This window comes from Gracilinanus agilis, chromosome 2 (genome assembly GCF_016433145.1).
Source record: "Gracilinanus agilis isolate LMUSP501 chromosome 2, AgileGrace, whole genome shotgun sequence".
NCBI lineage: Eukaryota > Metazoa > Chordata > Mammalia > Didelphimorphia > Didelphidae > Gracilinanus > Gracilinanus agilis.
The window spans coordinates 398380624-398406103 of NC_058131.1; the positions used below are offsets into that span (position 1 = coordinate 398380624).

Sequence of the window (25480 nt, forward strand, 5' to 3'; positions counted from 1 at the left end):
GGGGGGGGTGTTGGTCATCTGATTGGGGTCTGCCTGGAGACATAGGGGGTGACCCTTATAGTTCAGGGGACAGATGGATGTCTGAGATATACAACTTGATGTTATCGAGGAGGTGTATTTCTTTATCTATCGCAACTTAAAGGAATTCCAAGGACTATGGCCTTTGCCTCCAGTGTCAGGAGGGCAGGAAGGGGGAAGGGAATTCCCCTGTTCACAGACTGAGTTAAGGAGTATAGGGTCCCTGCCATCTCTGTACAATGCCCATGTCAGAACAACTTCCAGAAATTGATGCAGAGTGAAAGGAGCAGAACCAGGAGAACATTATACACAGAGACTGATACACTGTGGTAAAATCAAATATAATGGACTTCTCTACTAGCAGCAATGCAATGATCCTTGACAACTCTGAGGGACTTATGAGAAAGAAAACTATCCATATTCAGAGGAAGAACTGTGGGAGCAGAAACACAGAAGAAAAACAACTGCTTGAACACATGGGCTGATGGGGATATTATTGGGGATATAGACGCTAAACAATTACCCTAGTGCAACTATGAATAATATGGAAATAGGTCTAGATCAATGATACATGTAAAACCTAAAGAACCACATCAGTTATCTGGGGTATGTCTTAACTCCACATAGATTCATTAACTGAATGTATAATTCCTGATTATATATTATATATGTCGACTTTGAAAAAACAGAACTATTAAATAGTCAGAAAAGCCACTCTTTAATTAAGGAAAAGGGGGACACGGCTGATTAGACCTCCACTTAGAGCTGCACGCTACATGCCTTATGCAGAGAGACTGAGGATTGAACTCTGCTTGCTCTGGGCCCTGACCCCCTGGGAGTGCCACTTTGCTAGATGACTGCTAGATGAGAACTCCAAGGAACAAAAGAAATTGGGGAATCTATATACCATTTGGGAAGGTCCAGTGGCTGAGAAAGATGATTGACACTATCATACAGGCAGGATTGGGAAAGGAATCATAGCCAAAGGCTAGGGTGTAAGGGATGGGGCTACTTACAATGGATACTAAAGGATGGTCCCAGCCCAGGTGTGTCTTCCTGGGAGAGGGTCTCTGATACAACGGGCAAGACTACCTAAGACAAAAGGATATTTAGCATTTACCCCAGAGTCCATTATTCAGTCTACATCTGCTAGCCAGAGATTCCCTTCAGGGTGGATTCTCTTGGGAACAGGGAACACACAAAAGCTTTAGGGTCTCCAACTTACAAGCTATTCCTAAAACTTGGGGTTCATCAGATCCCACAAGGTCACAAGTTTGGGGTCTCTAGATTCCACATCAACATATATATAATGTATAATCAGGAATTATATAATATATAATATTATATATATACTGAAAGTATAAATCCAATCATGATTAAATTTGCTAGTGAGCAAAGAGAAATAGCAGCTACAATAGCATATTCTAGCTGCCATGGAAGGACAGTAGCCTGGGGAGATGGCAAAAATTATTGTTCAGGAGGGAACTGGGGGGCTCAGCGGATTGAGAGCCAACCCTAGAGAGAAGTCCTAGGTTCAAATCTGACTTCAGATACTTTCTAGCTATGTGACCCTGGGCAAGTCATTTAATCACCATAGCCTAACCATTACCACTTTTCTGCCATGGAACCAATACACAATATTGATTCTAAGATGGAAGGCAAGGATTTAAAAAAATATATATTGTTCAATCTAAAACGAGGGTCTTTCTTGGAATTCCATAAAGGCAAGTTTCCAAGGGACAAAGGTAAATTTGGGGATTCCATTAAACACTGTCAACATACCCAATCCTCAAATACAAACCAACTAACCAAAAAGGGAATATGTAATTTGGAGAAAAGCATGTTTATTTGTTTTGTTTTGTTTTGTTTTCCACCCAGAGCTCTTAGCATTTTCTCAATTACTTTTGTTAGAAGAGCTTTTGGGATCTCCACTCTTCTCTTCAACTACAAAGCATATGTCTGGCCTTCAAATGATTACCCAATGATCTCAATCTAGATAGAATTAATAGATGTAATCAAATCTTAAGTACCCTTTTGATTTAGAAGTTTCTCCCATTGTATCTAGGCCTTTCCCAGGTAGACTAGTCCCTGGCTGGAATCTTCCTTCCCCATGTAAGCCAATCAATTATCCTTTCTGTCCTTTATTCACCAATATATATATATATAACCCCAACTTCTTCAGTTCTTTGGAAAAATCCCCTTTGAGGTTCATTTTCCTGGAGACAGTGTTCCCAGAGCACTAGAGCTTATCTCTGTGTGGTATTATGTACATGCTCTGTGTGGTGGCTGTTAGATCATTGTCTTCCTTGTGCTGATGAAAAGATTTGTTCTTTCTAACTACTTTCCTGGTTCTGTGTTTTCCAAGTTGACAAGTATAATGAAATGAGGAGATGCCCTCCCATTTTCTGCCCTGGAATAAGGAAGGTGCCAGAGAGGTCCTGGAAGCAAAGAATCTCCAACCATTATAGCCACAAGAAGCTGTTGATGGTACTCTCTTTCCTCAGGAGAGAGGACTTTGATTATTAATCCTTTCTATAAAATTAATGCTATTTGTGTTTTTGTGTTATTGTAGACTTATATAAATAAATCCATTGATATAATTTTTGGTTTTTTAGACTGGATTTCCCTATCTTGCTTATGCTAGAAGCACAGTAAGATTTAGCCACTATTTTCTGATCTGGGACAATTTTGCTCCTTGTTAGGAAGTCTGGTGGCCCTTTGTCCTTGACAAACAATGTGGATACACTGTCAACTTTAGTCCTACTTCAGCTCAGGACTCCGAAATTCAAGCAATCCACCATGCTTAACCTACTCAGCATCAAGGACTATAAGGATGAGCTACCACGCCTCGCCAAAGATATTTACTGTTGATCATTATAAATAAGTTTCAGGTTTGGAAGTTGGCTGTTTCTGTTTGTTTAATTCCTAAGCAACTAGATATTAAATCTGCAACAGTCTTCAAACTCCGTGACAGGCTGTACTGTGTTTTCATGGAGATTCTTAGAGCAATGATTGTCAAGACAGAAAGAGATTATAGAGGGGAAAGCTCTTGATCAGTATTACGTTACATATTCTCAAACATTTTTGCTCTTTGGTATTCCAAGGAAGATCAACATAGATGAAAGGTTGAAGGATTTAGTCTATGCTTGGGTCACAGTTTCAATAGCACTTACGGACTAACCTGTGATGAACATTTACATTCTGGAACCTTAGCACATAAGTAAAACTGCTGAAGAATAGCCCAGCTCCTTATTCTCATCGATTATTAAACAAATATACCCTTAGGGAGTTATATCTATTAAAATAGCAGACTGTACCATCCCTCTCCTACACCACCATCCAATTTCTGTATATTCTGGTACTCAGATCAAATGAGATAATATTTTTAAGGCTCTTAGGACAGGGTTAGGTAAAAAATAGAGATTATATGCTTTACTCTATCCCTCCACCCACAAACCCACTCAGACATCTTTCACAAGTAACTCTGTGTTTAATGATCCTGGGATTAAAGGTGCTAAGATCTTTTTGATTCTTTGATGCTTCACTTGAAATCTTTCAGAAAAGTTTTGAAACAAACTTAGTAATGCAGCAGTTAGCTGGCACAGTAGATAGAATACTGAACTTAGAATCAGGGGCATTCGTTTTCATGAGTGCAAATCAGGCATCAGACACTTCTTAGATATACAACCCTGGGCAAGTCCTTTAAACCCTATTTCCAACCTTTGCTCCTCTTCTGTCTTAGAACTGATACTAAGACAGAAAGTAAGAGTTTAGAAAATAATAGTTATGACTAGTTTCTAAAGTTTCCTCAAATGTGGATAATAGGGTCTCCTTCTACAAAAATGCTAAACGTACAATATCAGTATTGGTTATTGGGCCAACTTTTTATTTCTTTTACTATAAAAACTGAAAAAGACACAAAGGACTCACAGACAATCATAGACAAATTGTTGTAAAAGCATTTCATTCATGTCCAACTTTTCCTGACACCATTTGGGGTTTTCTTGGTGAAGATCCTAGAGTGGTTTGTCATTTCTTTCTCCAGCTTATTTTTTAGACAAGGAACTAAAACAAGTTTATGTGACTTGTCCAGGGTCACTTGACTAGGAAGTGTCTGAAGCCAGATTTGAACTCATGAAAATGAGTTCTCCTGGTTCTAAACCCAATGGACTATGCCACCTAGCTGCATAAACAAATAGAGGAACAATAAAATACTTAAATACTCCATTGTTCTCAGTATACTCCTTCCAGACAGTAAATTCCTTTTATGAGAACATTGAACAGATATTTACCATTCATCATAGGTGTTCACCATCTGCAAAACAAAGTAATTATGGTGCAGGTCTGACAAAATACTTATCTTCTGTCCATCTAGAACAGAGGTTCCCAAACTTTTTTGGCCTACTGCCCCCTTTCCAGAAAAAATATTACTTAGAGCCCCTGGAAATTAATCTTTTTTTAATTTTAATAGCAATTAATAGGAAAGATAAATGCACCTGTAGCCATCACTGCCCCCTCTGGATTGCTGCAGCACCCACCAGTGATTTGGGAATCACTGATCTAGAACATGACTTTAGTCTTTCCCCATACTAGATTCTCCTCTTATAAGAAGTGGGGTTATAATGAAATTCTTCTTCCATTGAGTAGTCGTTAGTGTCTACTTCTTGAACTCAGAGCTTTCAAACTGAAGATTATCCAAGAGATAACCTCCAAGCTGGAAATCTATTTTTCAGGATTGTGAGTTGCTGATGTGCACCAAAAAGAGGAATCCAATACAGAAGGCAGCCAGAACTGAGAGGTCTGAGTATCTCATTCTTAGGCTTCCTTGGGGAAGGACATATTTCACATTGCCATGTGCTTTTTCTCTACGTAGCAATGGCTGACTGTATTCCAATCCAGAAATCCAAGGGAGAGAAAGTGAAAGAAAAGAGTCTCCAATGGGCAGAGTTGTCTTAAGGGGCACCTAAATTGGAAGAGGGGAAATCCAGAAGGAACCCTTTCACCAAATCTCAGTGACTATCTGCCAGGCATATCTAGCTCTATGGAAAGTACCTTCTATCTCCAGTGGTCCATACATTATAATCTCATCAAGTTGATTGGAGGATTGAGAACAGGAAGCAAGGATTCTCTTCCTAACCCTTGATACATCTGTTTCAGTTTGTTAAAATGCCTTCCTTTCTTCAAAGTCCAGAAGAAAGGCAAAAACCCAAGGGAAGATTTTCTTGACTTTTCCCATACCCTCTTCCTCTTCCAGGTGAACATAATCTTTTCCTCCTCAAATTTCTTTATAGTGCTTTATTAGAATATCTGCTTTACATTTAGCACCCCTCCTCCTTGGAGTCTAGTAATTTGTGTATGCGGGTCTTCTCCCTCCTCCCACCCTCACTAAATTGTAAATTCTTTGAAGGAAACAACTCTGCCTTTTTTCTCTGTAACCCCAGTGGCTGAGCACAGGATCTTACACATAGCAGGTGCTTAGAATATATTTGCTGAACTGAATTGAAAAGTATCCTTAAAATCCAAATTCTAATTGTAATTCTGTCACATTTTGTTTTTTGCCAAAGTAAAATAACTAAATGAATAAGAAAAGTAGTAATATAATATGCCTCCCATAAATCTCCCACAAACACACATATCATCAATTATAAGGATGAAATCATGCATGAAGGAACATATTTATAAATAATATATGACCAGAACACACCGGATAAATATATAGTGAATGTATTTTATTACTTGTTGTTTTTTTAATGTTTGGTTTTGTGGAACTCAGTCACTTGTTTGGCCTCCCCACTCCCTTTACCATTCTTGCTTATCAATACATTTATAATTTCTGTGACATTTTTTAGGAGCTAGTCAACAGATCTTGAAATCTTGAAGTAAAATTGTTTCAAAAGTGGTTTAAAGAAGATATTGGTGACCTTGTAACTATAGAGGATTGGTCTCCTCTATAAATAATCAAACAAGAATGATCCCAAAAACTCTTAGCCCTAATTGGTTAGGTTGCTAACCTCTTTGTGGTTGAGAGGTTGGGTAAACTACTGCAGTGGAGTACATGATGGACAATAAATTCCAAAAGACGAGAATGTCTATTTATTCTCACTTTAGGTTAATATTATTGTTTCATACATTACATCTCTAATAAGAAGTCCAACCATCTTTTGGTTAATCATGTCCCACTATCACTTTTAAAAGAATTGAAATGAGAGTGTCATTTTAAAGACATTGTATCCAAAAAAATGCCCAAAAAACAAAGGGAACAATAAAATGACTTTATAACCAGATCATAAATAGAACCATATTGTCATTTGTATTTTATATAATATTCAAATAGTGATACTGAGGTAATAAAGAATCCTCCCTTTTGAAGAAAGTCACACTTCCAGATGTAGAATGTATCTGTTCTTTCTAGAATTGATCATAAGGGGGCAAGATTAAAGTCTAATGCAGTTTAAAAATAAACTATCCTATTATCTGTGCAGTGCAGAATATTATACTTTTTAAACATTTTGACTGAATTTGCCTTCATGCCAACTAGACAATAGTATAATGAGGAAAATGGTATGGTGGACCTATTGGATTGACATTTGAATTCTAATTCTTTTACTCCCTTGTGACTTTCTGCATCAAGTTACTTTTCTGATCCCGGACTCAATTTCTTTCTCTGTAAAATGAGAAGGTCAGACAAGATGGATTCCTCCTTTAATTCTGCATTGATCTGTATTTGGGCATGATTCTGATGTTGAATGTTATGATACAGAGCCATTAAATGATCCCCGCAAAATGAAATTAAAGTAACCTTAGAACTCAATTTGGCTGCCTCTCCTAGGAAATAAAAAAGCAGAAAAAGCCTTCTTCCTTCCCTTGCTAACTCTTTAAGGGAATTTGAAGTCCCCAAAACATCACATTGCACTTTTTACCCAGAGGTCTCTTTAAAAAAAGAGAGAGAGAGAGATGATAAATAAAACCCCAAGACATCCATAACTGGATGAAACATGAACTTTCAATTTTCTTCTAGAAGATTAAAAAGGATGGATGACTCAGAAAGTAGAATGCCATGATTACTGGATCAAGGAATTTGAGCATATCTTTTTTTTTGCCATCATGTATTGCCAAAGTATTAAACTTATGGAATTAGTGCAAGCCACCATTACTATCACTTTACTCTTCCATTTCTTCCTTAGATTCAAAGTGTTATCAGTATAGGTGTTCTGTGTACAAATGAATATTTCCACTGCTCTGTGCTTCCTCATATTTTGTTGTACTTCTCCATGCCTTTTTTTTCCTTCCAGAAGCAGTTTTTATAACTGTTTGCAGTTATGTAGGTGCTCTAAGAAATGTATTATTTTTACTGCCATCTGCCCTCTTTTTCTGCCATTTGGGCCCTGACAATATGGAATTGAAAGGAAGCTACACAAGATCAGTATTTGGTTAGTATTTTTGTATATATAATGTGTCAAAAGGGTTAAAAAATACATACCTTGGTAGCCAGTTTATAAAGTTAAAATTTTGTGTATTTGTTGGGCAAAGCTGGTCTTCAACCTTTGGTCAGACCTATCCTCAAAACTTTTCCACTTCAATAGACTCTATCAGAACTTGCATCCTGTTGACACAACCTTTGGGAGCCCAGGGTCATCATCACATTCTGATAATTCAATTCAGGGGACAACATTGGTGAAGAAATGCTGTATTACATTATTAACTCTATTGTACTATCTATATATATCTAATTCAATACAACAAGTATTTTTAAGCACTTACTATGTGCCAGGCTTGCCTAATTCAATTTAACTCAATTTGACCAGTTAGTATTAAGAGCCCACTATTTGCCAGATACTGTACTAGGGATTGTAGGTATTAAAATTAATGGTTTGGCTAAATATATGAAAAATATAAATTTTTTTATTTATAAAGTAGAGAAATACAAAAGGGTAGAAAAGATATTAACCTATCTAACTAAATATTGTTCCAGTGCTTGGCTCAGCCAGGACTTATTAACCTTCAGTCAGAATTAAACTATCTCCAGAAGACAGGAAGGGAAAACAAGTTATCTACTCACCCAAGACAATGACTGGAGCAGAAGGTGATTCCTGAGGCCTGTTAAGATTAAAAATAATAAAGGTTGATATAAATATAGAAATTAGTATTTTAATTAAAGCCATGCTGATAAAGATAAAATCATTAGATAAAGTCATTAGACCACGCGCTTGTAAGAATTCAAAACTGCCGCTTCAGCCATAATTACCTCCCCTCTCATCCTGTGCCCAGTAGCTAAAGAGGAAGTTCCAAGTCACTACAGGAGTCTATATCCCTTCTCTTACATCATCCCACTTCCTGTTTACCATGAGGAATCATGGGAAATGTAGTTTCAAAGTCTCCCACATGTCCATAGAAAATATATATATACTTTTAGATGGCATTTCCCAAATTTCACTTTTACAGGCCTACATTCGTCTTTGAGCCAACCTTCTTCTTGAAACCAACTTCCTTCTTGGAGTGACTCTCTTCTTGGAGTCCACTCTCTACTAGCCTCCTTCACCAGACCTCCTTCACCAGCCTACCTTCATTGCTTTTATGGTGGTTTCCTGTCCCTGCCCCTTTTCACAAGGGCCAATCACAGCTTGCAAATTGTCTGAGTTCTCACCTTTGGAATCACACCTTTCTGAGTTTGTGAACTCTTAAGTTTCTGGCTTGTTCTCACCTAGCATCAAGTAAGGTGTGAACTCAGTGGTTTTCAAGTTTCTCCCACCTAGTTCAAACTTGTGTTGATTCAAAGTTATTTCCAACAAAAGTGTTAATTAACTAAGCAAAGAGAACAAAGGATTCCTTTTTCACAAGTGTGAACTCAAAGAGAACCAAGAATTCCTTTTTACAGGATAGAAACACAAGATAATCTTTTCCCTCTGGAAGCTTACCCTCTGGTAATATGTAACCCTATAAAGACAAGTAAATGTGAAATATTTGCAAAGGTGACAAAGAAATTTTATGAAGAGGTACAAGCACTAATAGCTAGAATGGGGGGGGGTGAGTAATGAAGGGCCTCAAGAGGAGGTACTTATTACAATAGCAGGGATAAAAAACATTTCAATTTAGCAATCTAGAGAAAGGGTACTTAACCTTTTCTGCTGTGATCTATAGACTATTCAGAATAATGTCTCCAGATATGGAAATTAATATACGAGGATTAGAAAAGGAACCAATTCAAAAGAAAGATGGGGGGGGAGGGAGGAAAGAAGGAAGGAAGGAAGGAAGGAAGGAAGGAAGGAAGGAAGGAAGGAAGGAAGGAAGGCAGGCTGGCTAGAATCCTGGCTCTCTATTCTATAACTAAGGTTCCTTCTGTGACTCTTTCCCCCTTCACTTTGCTTTTAAATTTTTAGTGGAAGTACTTAACACCTCAGTAATCAACAAATGCTATAAATATGGACTTGATATATTGGTTTTATTATCTAAATATTATTATTAGCTAAATTTATCTAAACTTATTTTTTATTATCTTATTTCATTATCTAAACTTAAGAAAGTGATAGAGAAAATGTTAATGATGAAAATTGAACTTAAAAGTGTATCCTGTATATATTTTTCTCCTAGAGAGCTGTTTTTAAATATTTACCAGTGCATTCCTGATAAAATTACCTTTAATCTTTTAATCTATGTTCCCTTATCTAGTCATGCTGTTTCTTTACTCATAAACATTTAGTTCTTGGTGAATAAAGTTCTTACAATTTTGCTTAGAATTCATAGCACTTTATAATTTAGTACCACACTAACTTTCCAGATTAATTGTCCTTTCTTTCATTTATTTTCCAGCTAAATTGGACCACTTATTATCTCCTGCATTCTCCTGCTTCCATTTTTGCTCACACAACTATATTTAAAATTCTTTTCTCTCTCTGTCTCTGTATATCTCTATCTCTATTTCTCTTTCTCTGGCTCTCTGTGTGTCTCTGTCTATCTCTCTCTGATTTTTTTTCTGTGTCTTGAAAATAATATAAATAGTCTTTGGGTAATGAATTCACTCATTTTACTTCTCTGCATCCTCCATAGAACAATGGCCTCTCCATAGTTGGGTGCTCAATAAATTCTTGTTGTCAAATAAAAGCATTTTATTGCCCCTTTCCCTCTCTCACCCTTCTCCCACTAATTATCAAAATCTAGCAGGATGATGTTGAGAAAAAAACACTAAATAAGGAATCAGAAAACCCTCTTTGATCTTATCTCTGCTACTTGCTATCCATGATTCATGTGCAAGTCATATACTATCTGGACCCCAGCTGCCTCATCTGTAAAGCAGGAATTTAGAAGAGATAATCTCTAAGGTGTCTTTCAGATCTAAATCTTTGGTCTTATGATTTGTACAGTGAGAAGATTTAAGATCCAGTAATGCTATAACTGTACCTTTCAGATGGGGAAATTATTTGATTTTCATAAATTATTCAAGCCTTGGAAAGGAGTGGAGTGACAAATATCATGGAGAACCAAAAAGAAACTAGTTTGGATTCAGATGACTAAAGTTCATATCTTAACCTTTGAGACTAACAGGTCAGCTTTGAGCAAATCATCTCATCCTTTACTTTTGATTCTGACTGCTTCTGGGATTCACAGAAATTTTGTCTTGCAAGGGACCTCAGTGACTAACTAATCCAACCCATAGTAGAAAAGGAATTCCCACCACAATATATTCCATTAAGTCTAGGCTTTACAAGAAGATCTTCAATAATAGGAAACCTCCTATCTACTTTCCACATAGGATACTTCACTTCTTGGGAAGTTGTTTTTTAATTTTAATAACAAATTTCCAAATAAGTTTTCCAAAGTCATACAATCCATATTGTCTCCCTCCATTCTTCCCTCCCCTCTACCAGAACTGACAAGCAATTCAATCTGGGTTATACATATATTATCATGCAAAACATATTTCCATATTATTTATTTTTGTAAGCAAATAATCTTATAGAACCAAAATTAGAAAGTTGTTTTTTAACCACAACATCAAGCTTAATTTTCCTCTTTATAACTTCTACCTTGTTTTCATGATCTAATTAATTAACCAACAAACATTTATTAAGTACTTATTATGTGTTAGGCACTATCTCCTTCCTTACTGCCTATTAGCACACCATTGATTCCATATCCTCATAAAAGTCCTTATTTGATTGGACCATCCCTACCATCTATCTATCTATCTGTCAATCTGTCTGTCTGTATCCATCTACACACATATTTACATATGTAATATAGAAAGCTATGTAGTTACAAATATATGGATATATTTTTCACTTCTCCTTGAGAAAGCCCCTTATATTTAGTGCCTTCACTTCATGTACTCACACTCAATGCTAAATTCAATGTAGTCTAACTTCTAACCTTATTATTCAACTGCAACTTCTCTCTTCAAAGTTATAAATAATCTCCTAATTACCAAATCTGGCAATCTTTTATCAGCCTTTCTCCTTTCTCATCTTTGCCAATGTCTATCTCCCTATTTTACTGGATACTGTCTCTTCTCAAGGTTTTCATGGTAATCCTATCTCCTTATTCTCCTAGCTCTCTTACTATTCCACAGTTTCCTTTGCTGAATTTTCAATAATTTCATGGCCACTAACCTTGAGTTCTCCCCCAAGCTCTGTAATGGGCCCTCTTCTCTTCTCCTTCTAATCTATTTCAAAATTAGAGCTGGGAGAAGAATGAAAGATAACAAGTCTGGGCTTCTTTCCAAAATGGAGGTCCTGAGAGGAACTTATAAATGAGAAAATGGTGATGAAGAGGTGAGGTGAATAAATTGAGATAGATAGATAGATAGATAGATAGATAGATAGATAGATGCTGAATTGCTAGATGACAGAAGAAAAATGGAATGAAATCTATCTCTTGATCTTTATAAAAAATATATAGATATAGATACTTAAAGATCTCTTATTTATCTCTCTCTTTTTCTGTCTCTTTGTCTGTCTGTCTTTATTTTTATCATATCTCCCACATTTCCATCTCATAGCACCAATTAACTTCTCACTACCTAGAACTGGGTGTCCTAAAGATATCTCTAATTCAGCATGTTCAAGATAGAAATAATTATTTTTCCACTGCTTCCAACTCTTCTAAACTTCCTTACTCCTATCTAGGGCAATGCCATTTTCTCAGTCATCCAGATTCACAATATATGTGTCATCCTTGACCCATCTCTCAAGCTCACTCTACAAATGTAATCTGTTGCCAAATCTCATTTCCACCTTCATAATATATTTCATATACATTCCTTTCTCTCTATTCACACAACAACTATCTTAGTGCAGGCCCTTATCCCTTCATGTCTGGATTAGTATAATAACTTTCTTATTATTTACCCTACTTTCTTTTCTTTAAGCTTCTCTTCATTCCAGTCCATCTTCATCTCAGCTTCCATCCAAACTCAGTGAACCCCAGTCCCAACTCAGCTGCTACAAAGGGGCATGTAAACCTAAAATCCCTGCCAGCCCTTCTAGGTGGATCTCCAAAATCATCATTCATGTAAAGATACTACTTGGCAAATGAGTCTTCAGAAACAACCTCAATAGCCATAGCTATTTGACTATCCAAGAAAGAAAGTCCCCACCATTGAAGTCCATGGTGCTATAAAATCATTCAATATAAGAAACGGATAAGGGTTTATCAGTGGAAATTACATTAAAGAAGATGACTCCCTATCTATGTTGCCACTGGTGGAAACAATATAGATGCCATCTGCCTCATTAGAATGTGAACTCCTTAAAGACAACTTTTTTATTTGTATTCTTAGCACTTACCATCATGCTTAGTATAGAGCAAGTGTTCAATAAATATATTTTTCTTCCATTAGAGTCAAAATTCTAGAGGTGAGTTTTAGAGCATCTTGGGAAAGTTTCTTCTCCTCTCCCTGTTTTCATTTGCTCTACTGTGGCTCATCCTGTGCTGATGGATTGGGTTTCTTTCATCTATTCTTTCTCTTAAGTAATCTAGACCAGCAGCAAATCTATATGGCAATAAGTATTATTTCTATTCAATCTGATAGTCTAGTTTTCTTCCTAGCTTCATTATTAGTCATACATTCCAATCATTTCATGCCAAAAATGACTCATTTGGCACTGATGAAATTACTCCAGAAAATATGCACAGCTGTCCATGTTTCATAGACAAGTCTCTTTCTTACCTGTCTATGAAATCAAATGTTCTTCATTTCTCACTCCATTATTCACTTCATCATCACTTAGATATTTCCCTCTCTTGCTGCTATCACAGCTACAGTAGGATTATTAAAATATGAAAATCAGTTCTCAAATATAGATTATTAGATTGCTTTTTCCATGTTTTCAGTAGAAGGGATTGCTCAAGTGTACTTTTAATCATCATATTAAATAACAGATTTATTGAAAATGGAATAAAAATTGCCCTAGGCATGGTTTTTACTTCCATACCATCTTCCATACCATAAGTCAGAAGAAGAGAATAACAGAGTAGAATAGTAGTTACCAGGGTGAGGTAGAATGGCGAATTCTATGATTTAAGACCATTCAGCTATCTGTGAAGAGGAGAGAAACTTGGAAATATTAACAAATTGAATCTAGGTGTCATCACTGATTAGGTTAGAACCCAAGTAATTATGGTATATAAAAAAATATGCAGAGGAGAATAATATTGCAGATTGGCCCCACTCAAACCCATTGTGAAGATCAGCTTGACACATAAGATAGTGGTTCAATTAGCAATTATTGTGTTCTGGTACCCCAAGAAGGCAAAATACCTTGGAAAGATTTTAAAATACTAATAAGCCACATACTGGAATTTTTCAGTGCAGATGATAATGACTAGTAAGATGGGTGAACCACAAATTTAAATTAAATGAATTGAAAACATGAATACTTTCTTTGTGCATCATCAGTAGTACAACAAATGAAAATTGAAAATAGATATGTATAGGCAAGTGCTTCATTCCACTTTTTGTAAATTGTATCTTCAGTTCTGACTCACATAAACATATATTACTAACCAGTGAAAAGCAATCATTAAAAAATATCCGTAAACCTAGATTAGAAATTAGAAATGAAAGTGAGGAACTACTATAATCTGAAGAGGGAAATTTTGAAGACCCTTGGGGTTATGGAATATTTTCACTTACTATACACTCCAGAAATCATATATATATATAAATGAAACAAATTACAAAAAACTGAACTGAACTCCCAAATTGTTTTGATGAAACAATAGGCATACTTAGACTAGCATTCAGAAAGAAGTACAGTATTGTAATTGCTGCCTAATTGCTCTACTTCAAGTTTTCTTCTCTTTCTAATCAATTCTTTCCATAGCTGCCTCAGTGATCTTCCTAAAGTTCATACTTACATAATAAATTCTAGGAGAGGGTTTAAAAAAATTTTTTTTGACATCTTGTACCTCTCAGAAATTATAGAGATGTTCCACTGATCTACTTTTCTATTTTTCAGCCAGTGTCACACATTTTTAATTACTACTTTATAATATACTTCAAAATCTGGTACTGCTAAACCTACCTCTTTTATAGTTTTCATTAATTCCTATGAAAGTTCTTGACCTTTTCATTTTCCAAATTAATTTTGTTATTATTTTGTCTAGTTCAATAAAATAACTTTTTGTAAATTAATTGGGATGGTGTTGAATAAGTAAATTAGTATAGGTAGGATTGTGATTTTAATTATACTGACTCTGCCTATCAATGAACAGTTAATATTTCTTCAATTATTTAAAACTGACTTTATTTGCATAAGAAGAGTTTTATAATTAGCTTCATGTTGTTTCTGGGTTTGTTTTGGCAGATACACTCCTAAATACTTTATTCTGTCTTTGGTTATTTTGAACATGTTATCTCTTACTATCTCTTCTTAGAGGACATTTTGGGAAACATATTGAAATGCTGATACTTTATGTGGATTTATTTTACATCTTGCTATTTGACTAAAATTGATGATAGGTCCAACTAATTTTTAGTTAAAATTTTAGGATTTTCTATTTATATTATTATATTATCTGCAATAAAAGAGAGGGTTGTTTCTTTTTTTGTTTTTGTTTTTACCTTTTTGCCATTTGGTTCCTTCCATTTCTTTTTCTTTTATTGCTAGAATTTCTAATATAATATTAAATAGTATTTTTGGTAATATACATTCTTATTTCACTTCTGACCTTATAGAAAAGATTTCTAATATCTCAACATTGCAAATATTTGCTAATGGTTGTAAGAATATACTTATTATTCTAAGGGAAAAGCTATTTATACCTATGCTTTCAAGTGTTTTTAATAGGAATGAGTGTTATATTTTGTCATAAGACTTTTCTGCATCTAATGATATAATTAATTATATGATATTTATTACTTTTTTGTCTACATAATCAATTATTTTAATCCCTACATATCTGGCATAAATCTTGTTTGGTTATAATGTATTATCTTTGTAATTTATTGTTGCAATCTCCTGGCTAATATTTTACTTAGAATTTATGTATCTATATTCAGGATATCAATGGGGTAGAACAGATATACAATAAACAGCTGTGTTTGACAAAAGTAAAGATTCAAGCTTTGGAGCTTTTTGATGAAAATTGTTGGGAAAACTGGAAAGTAGTCTGGCAGAAACTAACTATAGATTAATATCTTACACAATTTACTAAGCTAAGTCTAAAATGGATATAACACCTAAGAATAAAGGGAGACATTCTAAACAAATAAGAACAGGGAACATATTACCTATCAGATTTACAGACAAGGGAAGAATTTATGAATAAATAAGAGATAGAAAGCATTGTGAGATGTAAAATGTATAGTTTTGAATACATAAATTTGAAAAGATTTTGTACAAATAAAAGGAATGTAGCCAAGATTAGAAAGAAAGCAGTAAGTTGAGGGGAAAATTATAGTTTCTCAGATAAAAGTCACATTTAAAATATATAAAGAAATTTGTCAAATATATAAGAATATGAGACATTCCCCAATTCATAAATTGTCTAAAAATAAAGATAGTTCTTGGGGACACTAATAAACTATTCATAGAACTGTGAACGGATTCAACAATTTTAGAGAGCAATCTGGAATTATGCTCAAAGATGTATAGAACTGTATATATACCTTCTGAAACAGTAATACAACTATTAGATTTATTTCCTTAGATAGGGAAAAAGTAAAAGAACCTATATGTTCTAAAATATTTATAGCAGATGTCAATCTGAAAAAAAAAAACACCCACAACAACAGAACCCTAGATTGGCATAAATGGGACTTTGGCAGTGTGCACCCATTGGTGGAGCACCAAGAAATAGATAGTAAACATTGCAGGCTGGCCCTCCTAGAAACCATCAAGATAATCAACTTGACAGAGAGAAGCGAAGAAAAGGTTATCTTATATCATCTGGTACAATAAGATTGATAGATATAATGGAACAAATGAAAAAAATATTCATTCTTTATCTTTTGGAAATGCTTCAGAGAAGCATTGACCACTAAAGCAAGTATAGCACAAGTAATAATATAATAATATTATATAGTGTAATATATAATTATCTTGTAATTATATATTATAATATATAATAATGTCGATGTGGAACCTAGAGGCCCCAAACTTGTGGCTTAGTGAGATCTGATGAACCCCAAGTTTTAGAAATAGCTTGTAGGCTGGAGACCCCCAAAGCTTGTGCTTCCCTATTCCCTTGAGAATCCACCCTGAAGGGAATCTCGGGCTAGCAGTTGCAGACTGAATAATGAACCCTAGGGTAAAAGCTAAGTGATTCTTTTGCCTTAGAAGCTTCTCCCATTGTACCACATCCCCCTTCCAGGGGTCAAACTCAGGACCTTCAGCTTACAAGACTGACATGCTTCAGACTCTGCCAAAGAGTCACTTAGGGTCCATTATTCAGGACTGTTGGTTATTTCCACCTCCTGGGCCTACAGATTTACTGTTTCCCATAATTCCAGACAACCCCCGGGCTGGTTCAGGTTCTGCAACTCTCCGTGGGTCCACCGTTGCTTCCAACCACCTTAATTAAAGAGTGGATCGCCCCAAATATGAGCGACCGAGTCCTTTGCTCCGAGAGCCACTTGCCTGGCCGCTCTGCTAAGCAGACTCCTGACTCAACCCAAATGGGCTGTGTGGGTACCTCACGTCTTGGAGTCCTTGTTAGCAGGTGGCTCAGGCGGCCGGAACTTCGGATCTCGCTGGGGAACCTCCATTTGTTAACTTAGAAAAAACGCAGGACTATTAAATAGTCATAAAACCACTCTTTAATCAAGGGAAAGGGGGATGAGGGCTACTTGGCCTCTTACGCAGAGCTGCGCCTTGTGCAGAGTCTAAAGGAACACTGCTTCGCTCTGCTCCCTGATCCCCCTGGAAGTGACACCCCGCTAGATGACCACTCCTAGGGACAAAGGAAATTGGGGAACTTATATACCTTTTGGGAAGATCCAGGGGGCTGGGAGAGATGATTGACATTATACTGACAGGATACAATTAAGCTAGAGAAAGGGATCATAGCTAGAGGCTAGGGTGTAGGGGAAAGGGGCTGCTTACACAATGGATACTAAAGGATGGTCCCTGCCCAGGTGTGCCCTCCTGGGTAAGGGTCTCAGATACAATGGGGAAGACTACCTAGGACAAAAGGGTATTTAGCATTTACCCTAGGGTCCATTATTCAGTCTGCAACTGCTAGCCTGAGATTCTCTTCAGGGTGGATTCTCCTGGGAACAGGGAACAAGCACAAGCTTTGGGGTCTCCAACCTACAAACTATTTCTAAACTTGGGGTTCATCATACCTCACTAAGCTACAAGTTTGGGAACTCTAGATTCCATGTCGACAATTTGTATAAATGGAGATTTTGAACCGTGGACTTCATCCCCCAGAAATTCCAAATTTCCCATTTGTTTGGGAAATAGCATTTTCCAAAATTCTCTTTAATATCTCCTGCACCTCCATGTTTGCGTGGTCACATTATTGTTTTATAAGTTCTGTAGCTTTTCACCCCTTTTTTTTTTGCTCTGGCCAGTGGGCTGAATAGCTAGGTCTCTTACTTTAGTTATTATTAATAAAACATTATTAAATATAATAGTTATTGGACATTAATTTTAAAACCCACGTTTTTGGCTAATCATGATGGGATAGAATTCTCAAATATTTTTAAGAGAAATTTTCAGTTAAGTTAGTACGTTTTTTCTCTGGCCATGCCCACCCAACCACCTGCTTTCCCCCAGCCCTGATGTCTGTCTCCCTCCCCAGCTGCCACTTCTCCAGTCCACCTTCTTGAGCCTCTGCTGTTACTGCTCCTCCCATCCAGCTTGCACCCCTGCTTGTCACAACCAGATCTTCTGCTGAGAGTCTACCAATCTGAGCCAGTACTTTTTTTTTTTCCCCAAGAGGGTGAGGTATAAAAATCTTTCCACTCCAATCCCTTCCCCCATCCCGCCTGGGTTTTCCAGCCTGTACTAGCCATTTTTTAAGCTGAAGTCTTAAGCTGACCCTGGACTCCTGGTTGAGAGAGACTTGCAAATCAGGAATTTTTTTTTCTCACTAGAAGGGTAGTCCTCTCCTGTTTCATTTGAGGGTAAATAGACCAAAAATCAGTAGATTTGTAATCAATTTTGGAAAATAAGGCTGCCTTTTTTCCCCTACTCTCTCAACTCTGAAAATTCCTGGGGTAATGAGTCTTTCATATGCAAATATCCTATTGTTCTCCTGCAAAGTTTTGCCTTTATTTTGTGTTTACTCTGTAAATAACTTCCATTCCACTTTTTTTTTTTGAGGACAAAATGCTATTGCAAAGCATGCTGGAATCTTTGCAGTTTAAATTCTTTGAGCTAACGAATGCATATTGCTTCTGCTTGATCTTTTTAATAGCAGTTTGTATCTTCATTGGTTATTTACCATCCTGCTTCCTTCCCCTCAAAAAGATACAAAAAAACTATTCTGTTTAAACTAGAGAGGCCAAACTGAAATATTTTGACAAAGTTTTGAAAGTCTTAAATGTTCTCAACAAGCAGAGTGGAAATTCTGCCCAGTAGGTATATGGAAAAACTTAATATGGGTGACAAATGAAATGCAAATGGTTGATTTATATGGGGGAGGAGAAAGAACCTTAAAAGAAATCTGGAAGTTTATTGCTTGCTAATCATTTTCAACTTCTCTCAAGATAGTAAACAGTCTATTGGAATTGGTAAAAAGGATTTTGACTGCACTGCTAGTACCTTGTTATTTGCTTATGTTATTGTATATTGCTGATTGCTTTACTGTTTCAAAATTTTTTTAAGTTTATCTGTATTAATTAATCAAATCAATATCTTTCTGTTATATGATTCTTTGTTTTGCACCTTTCCCCTATGGTTTTACTGAACAACATATCATTGTAAAAAGCCCATAAGTCTTATGTATCCTGGATTTGTCATCTCAACTATCAAGGTCCCAAGTTGCTCATACAACCTTTGGAGAATTTAATGAGCTAAATATCTCAATTGTTTTTAAAGGATCCATTTAGTAGCAGAAGTGATTATTATATATCCCCACCTATGCATTTACAAAAATGTAATGGATGATATATATAACAGTCTAATACCAGAGGAGCTGGGAATGTGTTCCTAGGATGTGGTACCCCTAGAAGGCTCCCAAGAGGGAAAATTCCTCAGATAGCAAGTGGCTTCTGGATGATTTAATACTTTGACTCTTCAGTTTATTCTGTTCTTCCACTAGAATAATCTAAATTCTTGGTGATGTTTTAGACCCAAATAGATTTTCATCAGCAGTTGCCAAGGTTGAAAGTTTTGCTATATCTTTTGAATTTGTGACAAGTATACATCAGTTCATAGATTTTTTTAAATACCACACAGCAAGTGGTTATATATAAATTCATGTGAATCCTATATAATAATGGGCTTGTTTGCTATGGTCAATAACTGGGCTATTGTGAATTTGGTACTTTATTTGAATGTACATTATCTATTCTAATACTGTTTTGTTTTTATAAATCTGTTATTTTGTAAAAATCATTTTTACTCACACAGTGGTTCATGGCCAGGTTTAAAAAGGAAATGTATCTCATTTTTTCATGAAGAATCTTCGTATTCTACCTCTCCTTGGCTGTACAGTTTATCACTGCTTATAAGCTATATATTTTTGAATTTTAAAGCATTTTTTATTCTTTTTCAATATAGTATTTTAGTACTTTGAAGTACATATAATCAATATTAATCTTTTTTTTATTTTGCAGTAATATCAGTTTAAAATACATTTTTTCTAATGTCATTGCATACCCCAAAGCTTTATACTATAGAATAATGCCATTGATTGTTTAAAAATAATTATGGGACTTTGCTTAATAATTCTGATTCCAGAAGAAGGAATATAAAAGGAGCCATTATACAGTGCCAAAGAAGCACAAAGCAACCTGCATAGTGCCAATCAAGCACAAGGTCAAAGAGAACAACCAATCCCAGTGGGATTGATGTAATTTTGAGCCAAGACAAGAGGACTTGAACTTGTTTTGACATATACCAGAGGCAGGTCTTCCTCTGAACCACATTCTAACAAGCACTTCTTTAGCTGCCATCCTGGCTCCCATTTCCCCTATAATCTAGTCCCTTTTCTGTCTTTCATAGTGTGACAAAATTTATGCAGTCCTGGCCACTGATTGCGTAATTACATAAATCACTTTAATTGGGCCCTGATTTAAGGACCTCTTACAGGTTTATTTTTCCTTTGCTTAGATTTTTTAGACATGACTTTAATACTTTATATTCCATCCACAAGTTACTTTTCTCTTTTATTTGGATTTTTAAAGTGTTTTTATTTCTTTTGCAATTGATTCATATACCTCATAACTCAGTCATGCATCCCCTGACTGATCCCTGTGTTTTTATTATCCATCTCAGGGGGGACTATGCTATTGTTGTGAATTTTTACTTGAATTTAAGCAATTTTAGAATAAGAAACTCGCTACCTCTCAGACTCCAGAAGACAAACCTGTTTGGAGAAGGTGCCATGAACATGCCTGCAGAGACCACAAGCTGCACCAGAAGATGCACATTGGACTTTGGGATGTGAATTGAACTATGAGTGGTTCAAAGCATTTGTTTTGAATGTATACCCTTCTGCCAAAGGGGACTGCCTCAAAATTGGCTTTTTCTCAATGTAGCAATCATTGATTTTGTTCTCTTTTTCTTTTATCTACAAATTATGGCAATTTTAAAATTGATTATGTTTTCATGATCCTTTTGGGGAGACTGGTCTCCCAATAAGATCAGAGGGGGGTATGTATAAATGGAGATTTTGAACTTTGGAATTCATAGCTCAGAAATTCCTTAGTATTTCCAAAAATTCCCTTTAATCTCTCCTGTGTCTCCATGTTTGCATGGTCATGTTATTGTTTTATAAGTTCTGTAGCTCTTCCTCCTTTTTTTTTTTTTTTTTTTTTTTTGTTCTGGAGAGTGGACTGAATAGCTAGGTCTCTTACTTTAGTTATTATTAATAAAACTTTATTAAATACAATACTTAGTTATTGGATATTAATTTTAAAATCCACACATTATATACTAACACTATAACAAAGCAAAAAATTTAGACAGTTACAAGAATGGTTTATGCTATTCATTGTCAAAGACATATAGTTAATATGAACCCATTTAAAAATCAACAAAATGCAGGTCTTTTCACTCTAAGACAGCTATAGAATGATCATTATCAATGCTTCCTCAGGAAAAAGGAAAAAAAAAGAAGATTGTTAGACATTTTCAGAAGAAATCTTAAAGACAATGTGAAACCCCATCAAAAATCCTTTTGGAATGAGTAGATCAAGCCATTTTAAAAGATAAACATACTTATATGCCACTTGATGTGTTAAATATAACCTAAAGTAGTTTATCTCCAGATCGAACCTATAAAACAGCTAAGATATGGGTGAAATAAAAAAGCTCTCTATTGAGCAAATTCTAGAAGAACATGGACAACAAAAACCATGACAAAAAAGTGTTGAACAAAAAGCTGAGTTATGGGTATTTGCTTATAGAAATTTAGGAGTTTATGATTGCAATGAAGACCAGGTCATTGCTAGAAATTAGAGCAGGATGATCCTTAAAGAGCCCAGAGTTAATGATCAATGCCAATTATGCAAGATTACAAAAACTAAGAAAGTGATTTGTCCAAGGTTATACAGCTCTTAACTGATGAAGCCATGATTTAGATCCAGCTTTCTTGCCTTCAAGTGAGGTTGTCTCTACCAATTTTCTTTCCATGATGATTCTCACTTTTTTCAGGAAAACTTTGTTGTTCACTTCATCAGTCAATTATAAGAGCAAATAATAAAGAAGTTACATTATTGCTGCCAGAACTATAGCTAGGTCAGAATACTAATATCTTTGTTGTTGCTGTAGTTGCTATTTTGTTTATTTTCATGAATTTGAAGGATAAGAATGGTGGGCTTGGAGCCTTCAATTTCCTTTGGTAAGTATTCAGACACTGAAAGAATAAGTACACTGCCTATGACTGTGTATGACTTTGTCACCACAAAATTCATAATTACTGGTTGACACTAAATGGTAAGCCATTCAGCTGAAAATACAGACATCATTATGTAAAGGCTAAATTACTCATCCCTCAGGAAATCATCAGCTTTGACTACTCAGATATAGATTTTCTACCACTAAAGTAAAATTTAATTTGCTCAAATATAAATGTTTGCTCACTACCATCTAGATGTGTACAGAATAATCGGCTGGGGTTTAATTGTATAACTCATTCATTCAATAAACAATTATAAGTGCCTACTGTATTTGAGGTATTATTTAGGGGCCTGAGGCCAGAGACAGAAAAGGAAGAATAAAAGTGGAGTAAGGAAGGAGGGAGAGAGAGAGAGAGAGAGAGAGAGAGAGAGAGAGAGAGAGAAAGAGAGAGAGAGAGAGAGAGAGGCAGAGAGAGAGGCAGATATATGCAAATACAGACAAAGCAGAATCCTTGTTCTCAAATACCTAGTCATTTGAGACGTTGAAAGACATGGATGCCTACAATTATGATGTAAGGGGAATTAAGATAAACAAAAAGGAAAGATTCAAGGAAAATACTCTAAGATTTGTTAGAAGAGTGTATTTACTTTCTTTTTTCATTATTTTTATTATGTGCATAGTAACAGCCATCATTAACAAAAAAAATTTTTAAAAGATTATTTGCAAAACCACAAACCCTACATTGTTTATAATTTGTTTAAAGATATGTAAATTATGTGTGCAAACTAATATAATCATTCTCTGCTTTTGAGTTCTCTTTGGATTTGTTTTACTTGAATACTTTTTTCTTTTGATTTTGTGGCTGATATTTTTTTTAAGTAATCATGGAATGTATTATTCTTCTTTCTTCTCAGTGTTTACTTTATGCACTACTTCTATTTACTTAACTGTAAATACTATTTTGTGTTTACTTTCACCTAAAACAAGACAGAACCAAAGCTGTCTTTAATAATTGACATTGTATTTTTAATATTTGGATTTTTTAAAAAAGATCAATTTCTATCCTGTGTATGCAGATATGTGAATGTGTATGCAATCCATTGTGAGGAAATTATATTACTATTTATAGTTTCTCTAGCACTATAGGGATAAATCCACCCACCCATCTCCATTGTGTCCTGTTCTGTAGGGGACTTAAGAAAAATAGAGATCAGCAGAACTACAAAGATAGGGAGATATCTCTGTTGGAAACCAGTTTATTTTGTAATTCGTAAATGGAAAAGTATATTCTGGGGCCTGAAGTTTAACTTGAACCAATTCCTGGAACTGTTCCAATTTAAATACACAAGGATTTAGACGTTGGAAAATTCTGCCTGAACATATCTAAGAAGTTGCCTTTATTAGCCATCTTTGCTTGGCCTCCTGTACATATTCTATGGTTATTTGTTATTTCAATGGCACTATTGTGCTCCATTTTGAAATTTTTAATCTTTTTACTCCCCAAAGTAGACAGGCACATACATGATCATAGTAGAAGGCATCCATTACTAAAAATGTGTATTTTGGTTTTTACAGTTAAGCCAAACTTAATATCCCAGGTGGGAAGCTGGGGATCCAAAACTGATTCCTATCCTAAACTCTATTTGGCTTCTTAAACACAACATTCCCTGTCCCGGTGAATTCTATCTCTGCCTCCTATTCCCCTTTATTTTAAACTATCCAGTGTTCTTTGGTTTCTGGAAACCTACCTTTTCAATCCTGATTTGGATCTTTGATGAGAATAATATTTGGTTTGTTACATGAGTCCAACTCTTTTGCTAACCTTAATATGTGAAAATTTTTGCTAAAGAGAACTACAATTCCCAAAGTGGGCTGAAAGGGGTTTATAGAAATTTGTTTTGGAAGGGAATTGAGATTAGAATCTCTAGGTGAAGAGACTCAGAACAAATTATCACCTACTCTGCAATTTACAATCTCAGAGAGTTGACTGGGGCACTGAGAAGTTAAGTGATCAGGGTCATTCAGCCAACCCTGTAGGAGGTGGTACTTGATCCTAGTTCTTCTTGACTTAAAAGGCAGTTCTTTATCTATCAGACCAAGCTTCTCACAAGGAAAGGCAGAAAGGACAGATTGAAAATGAGATTTGCCAGAAATGTTCAAGAAAGATGATTAAAGCATGACTGGCATTATTTCTTGGGTTGTGACTTTATGCACTTAACCAGTTCTTCTTGACTCAAGGAATTAGAGAAGTTTGGGTTTTTTTCTTTCACTGTGTGTGAATTAAATATCTGAGGGACCTCCAACCCAATCCTATCCTGGAAGAGTCACCACAGGGAATAGACATAGTAGTCACAGAGTCATGTATCTAGGCTGCCAGCAGGGCAGACCAGATTCCTGACCAGCAAAAGTCCCAGAGATAACAGAAATATGACTTATGGAAGCTGTGGGCCAATCGAAATATCTTGAAGGATCCAGGGGAGGGACTTCAATGAGATTTGAAAAGCCAGCTTGGGAAGCTAGCAGGGCTCTTGGCTTCCATTCCATCTTTGGCTTTCTCTCTCTCTCAGCATGGAGGGAACCACACTGGACTGGAATCCCAGACCTGATCCTACTTTAAGTTAGAGAGGCTGGAAACATTTCTATCCTTCTTCTACTAAATATTTCTAAATGTAGTATATAGTCTCTAAGATTAATTTTTATTCATAACAATTGCAAAAGAAAATTTTGGTGGTTTTATTGATGTTTAGGCGTCATATCCCCCAAAGAAAGTAGCCTTATAAGAACATTTTTCAAATTGCCAGCCCATGGAGATATACTGCTAGATAGCACAGTGAATAGAGCTTCAGACCTGGAGTCAGGAGGACACAAATTCAAATCTGATATAAAAAATTTACTAGCTAGGTGACCATGGAAGCCTTTAACCTCTTCCTACCTTAGTTTCCTCAACTATAAAATGGAATAACAACAATATCTACCCCTCAAAAGTGTTGTGATGATAGAATGAGATAATA

The 25480-nt window shown here is 35.6% G+C and overlaps 1 protein-coding gene across 1 annotated transcript in view; it reads right to left on the reverse strand.

Moving 5' to 3' along the window:
- The window catches only part of LOC123233829 (butyrophilin-like protein 3), a 114064-nt gene extending 96843 nt beyond the window's left edge, over window positions 1-17221 (reverse strand). The window contains exons 1-2 of the mRNA XM_044659870.1: window positions 17154-17221; window positions 16941-17028 (exon numbers count right to left, since the gene is read on the reverse strand). Coding sequence (XP_044515805.1) covers window positions 16941-17028; window positions 17154-17221 — 156 coding nt within the window. The remainder of the gene's footprint in view (window positions 1-16940; window positions 17029-17153) is intronic.
- Window positions 17222-25480: the final 8259 nt, after the last annotated feature.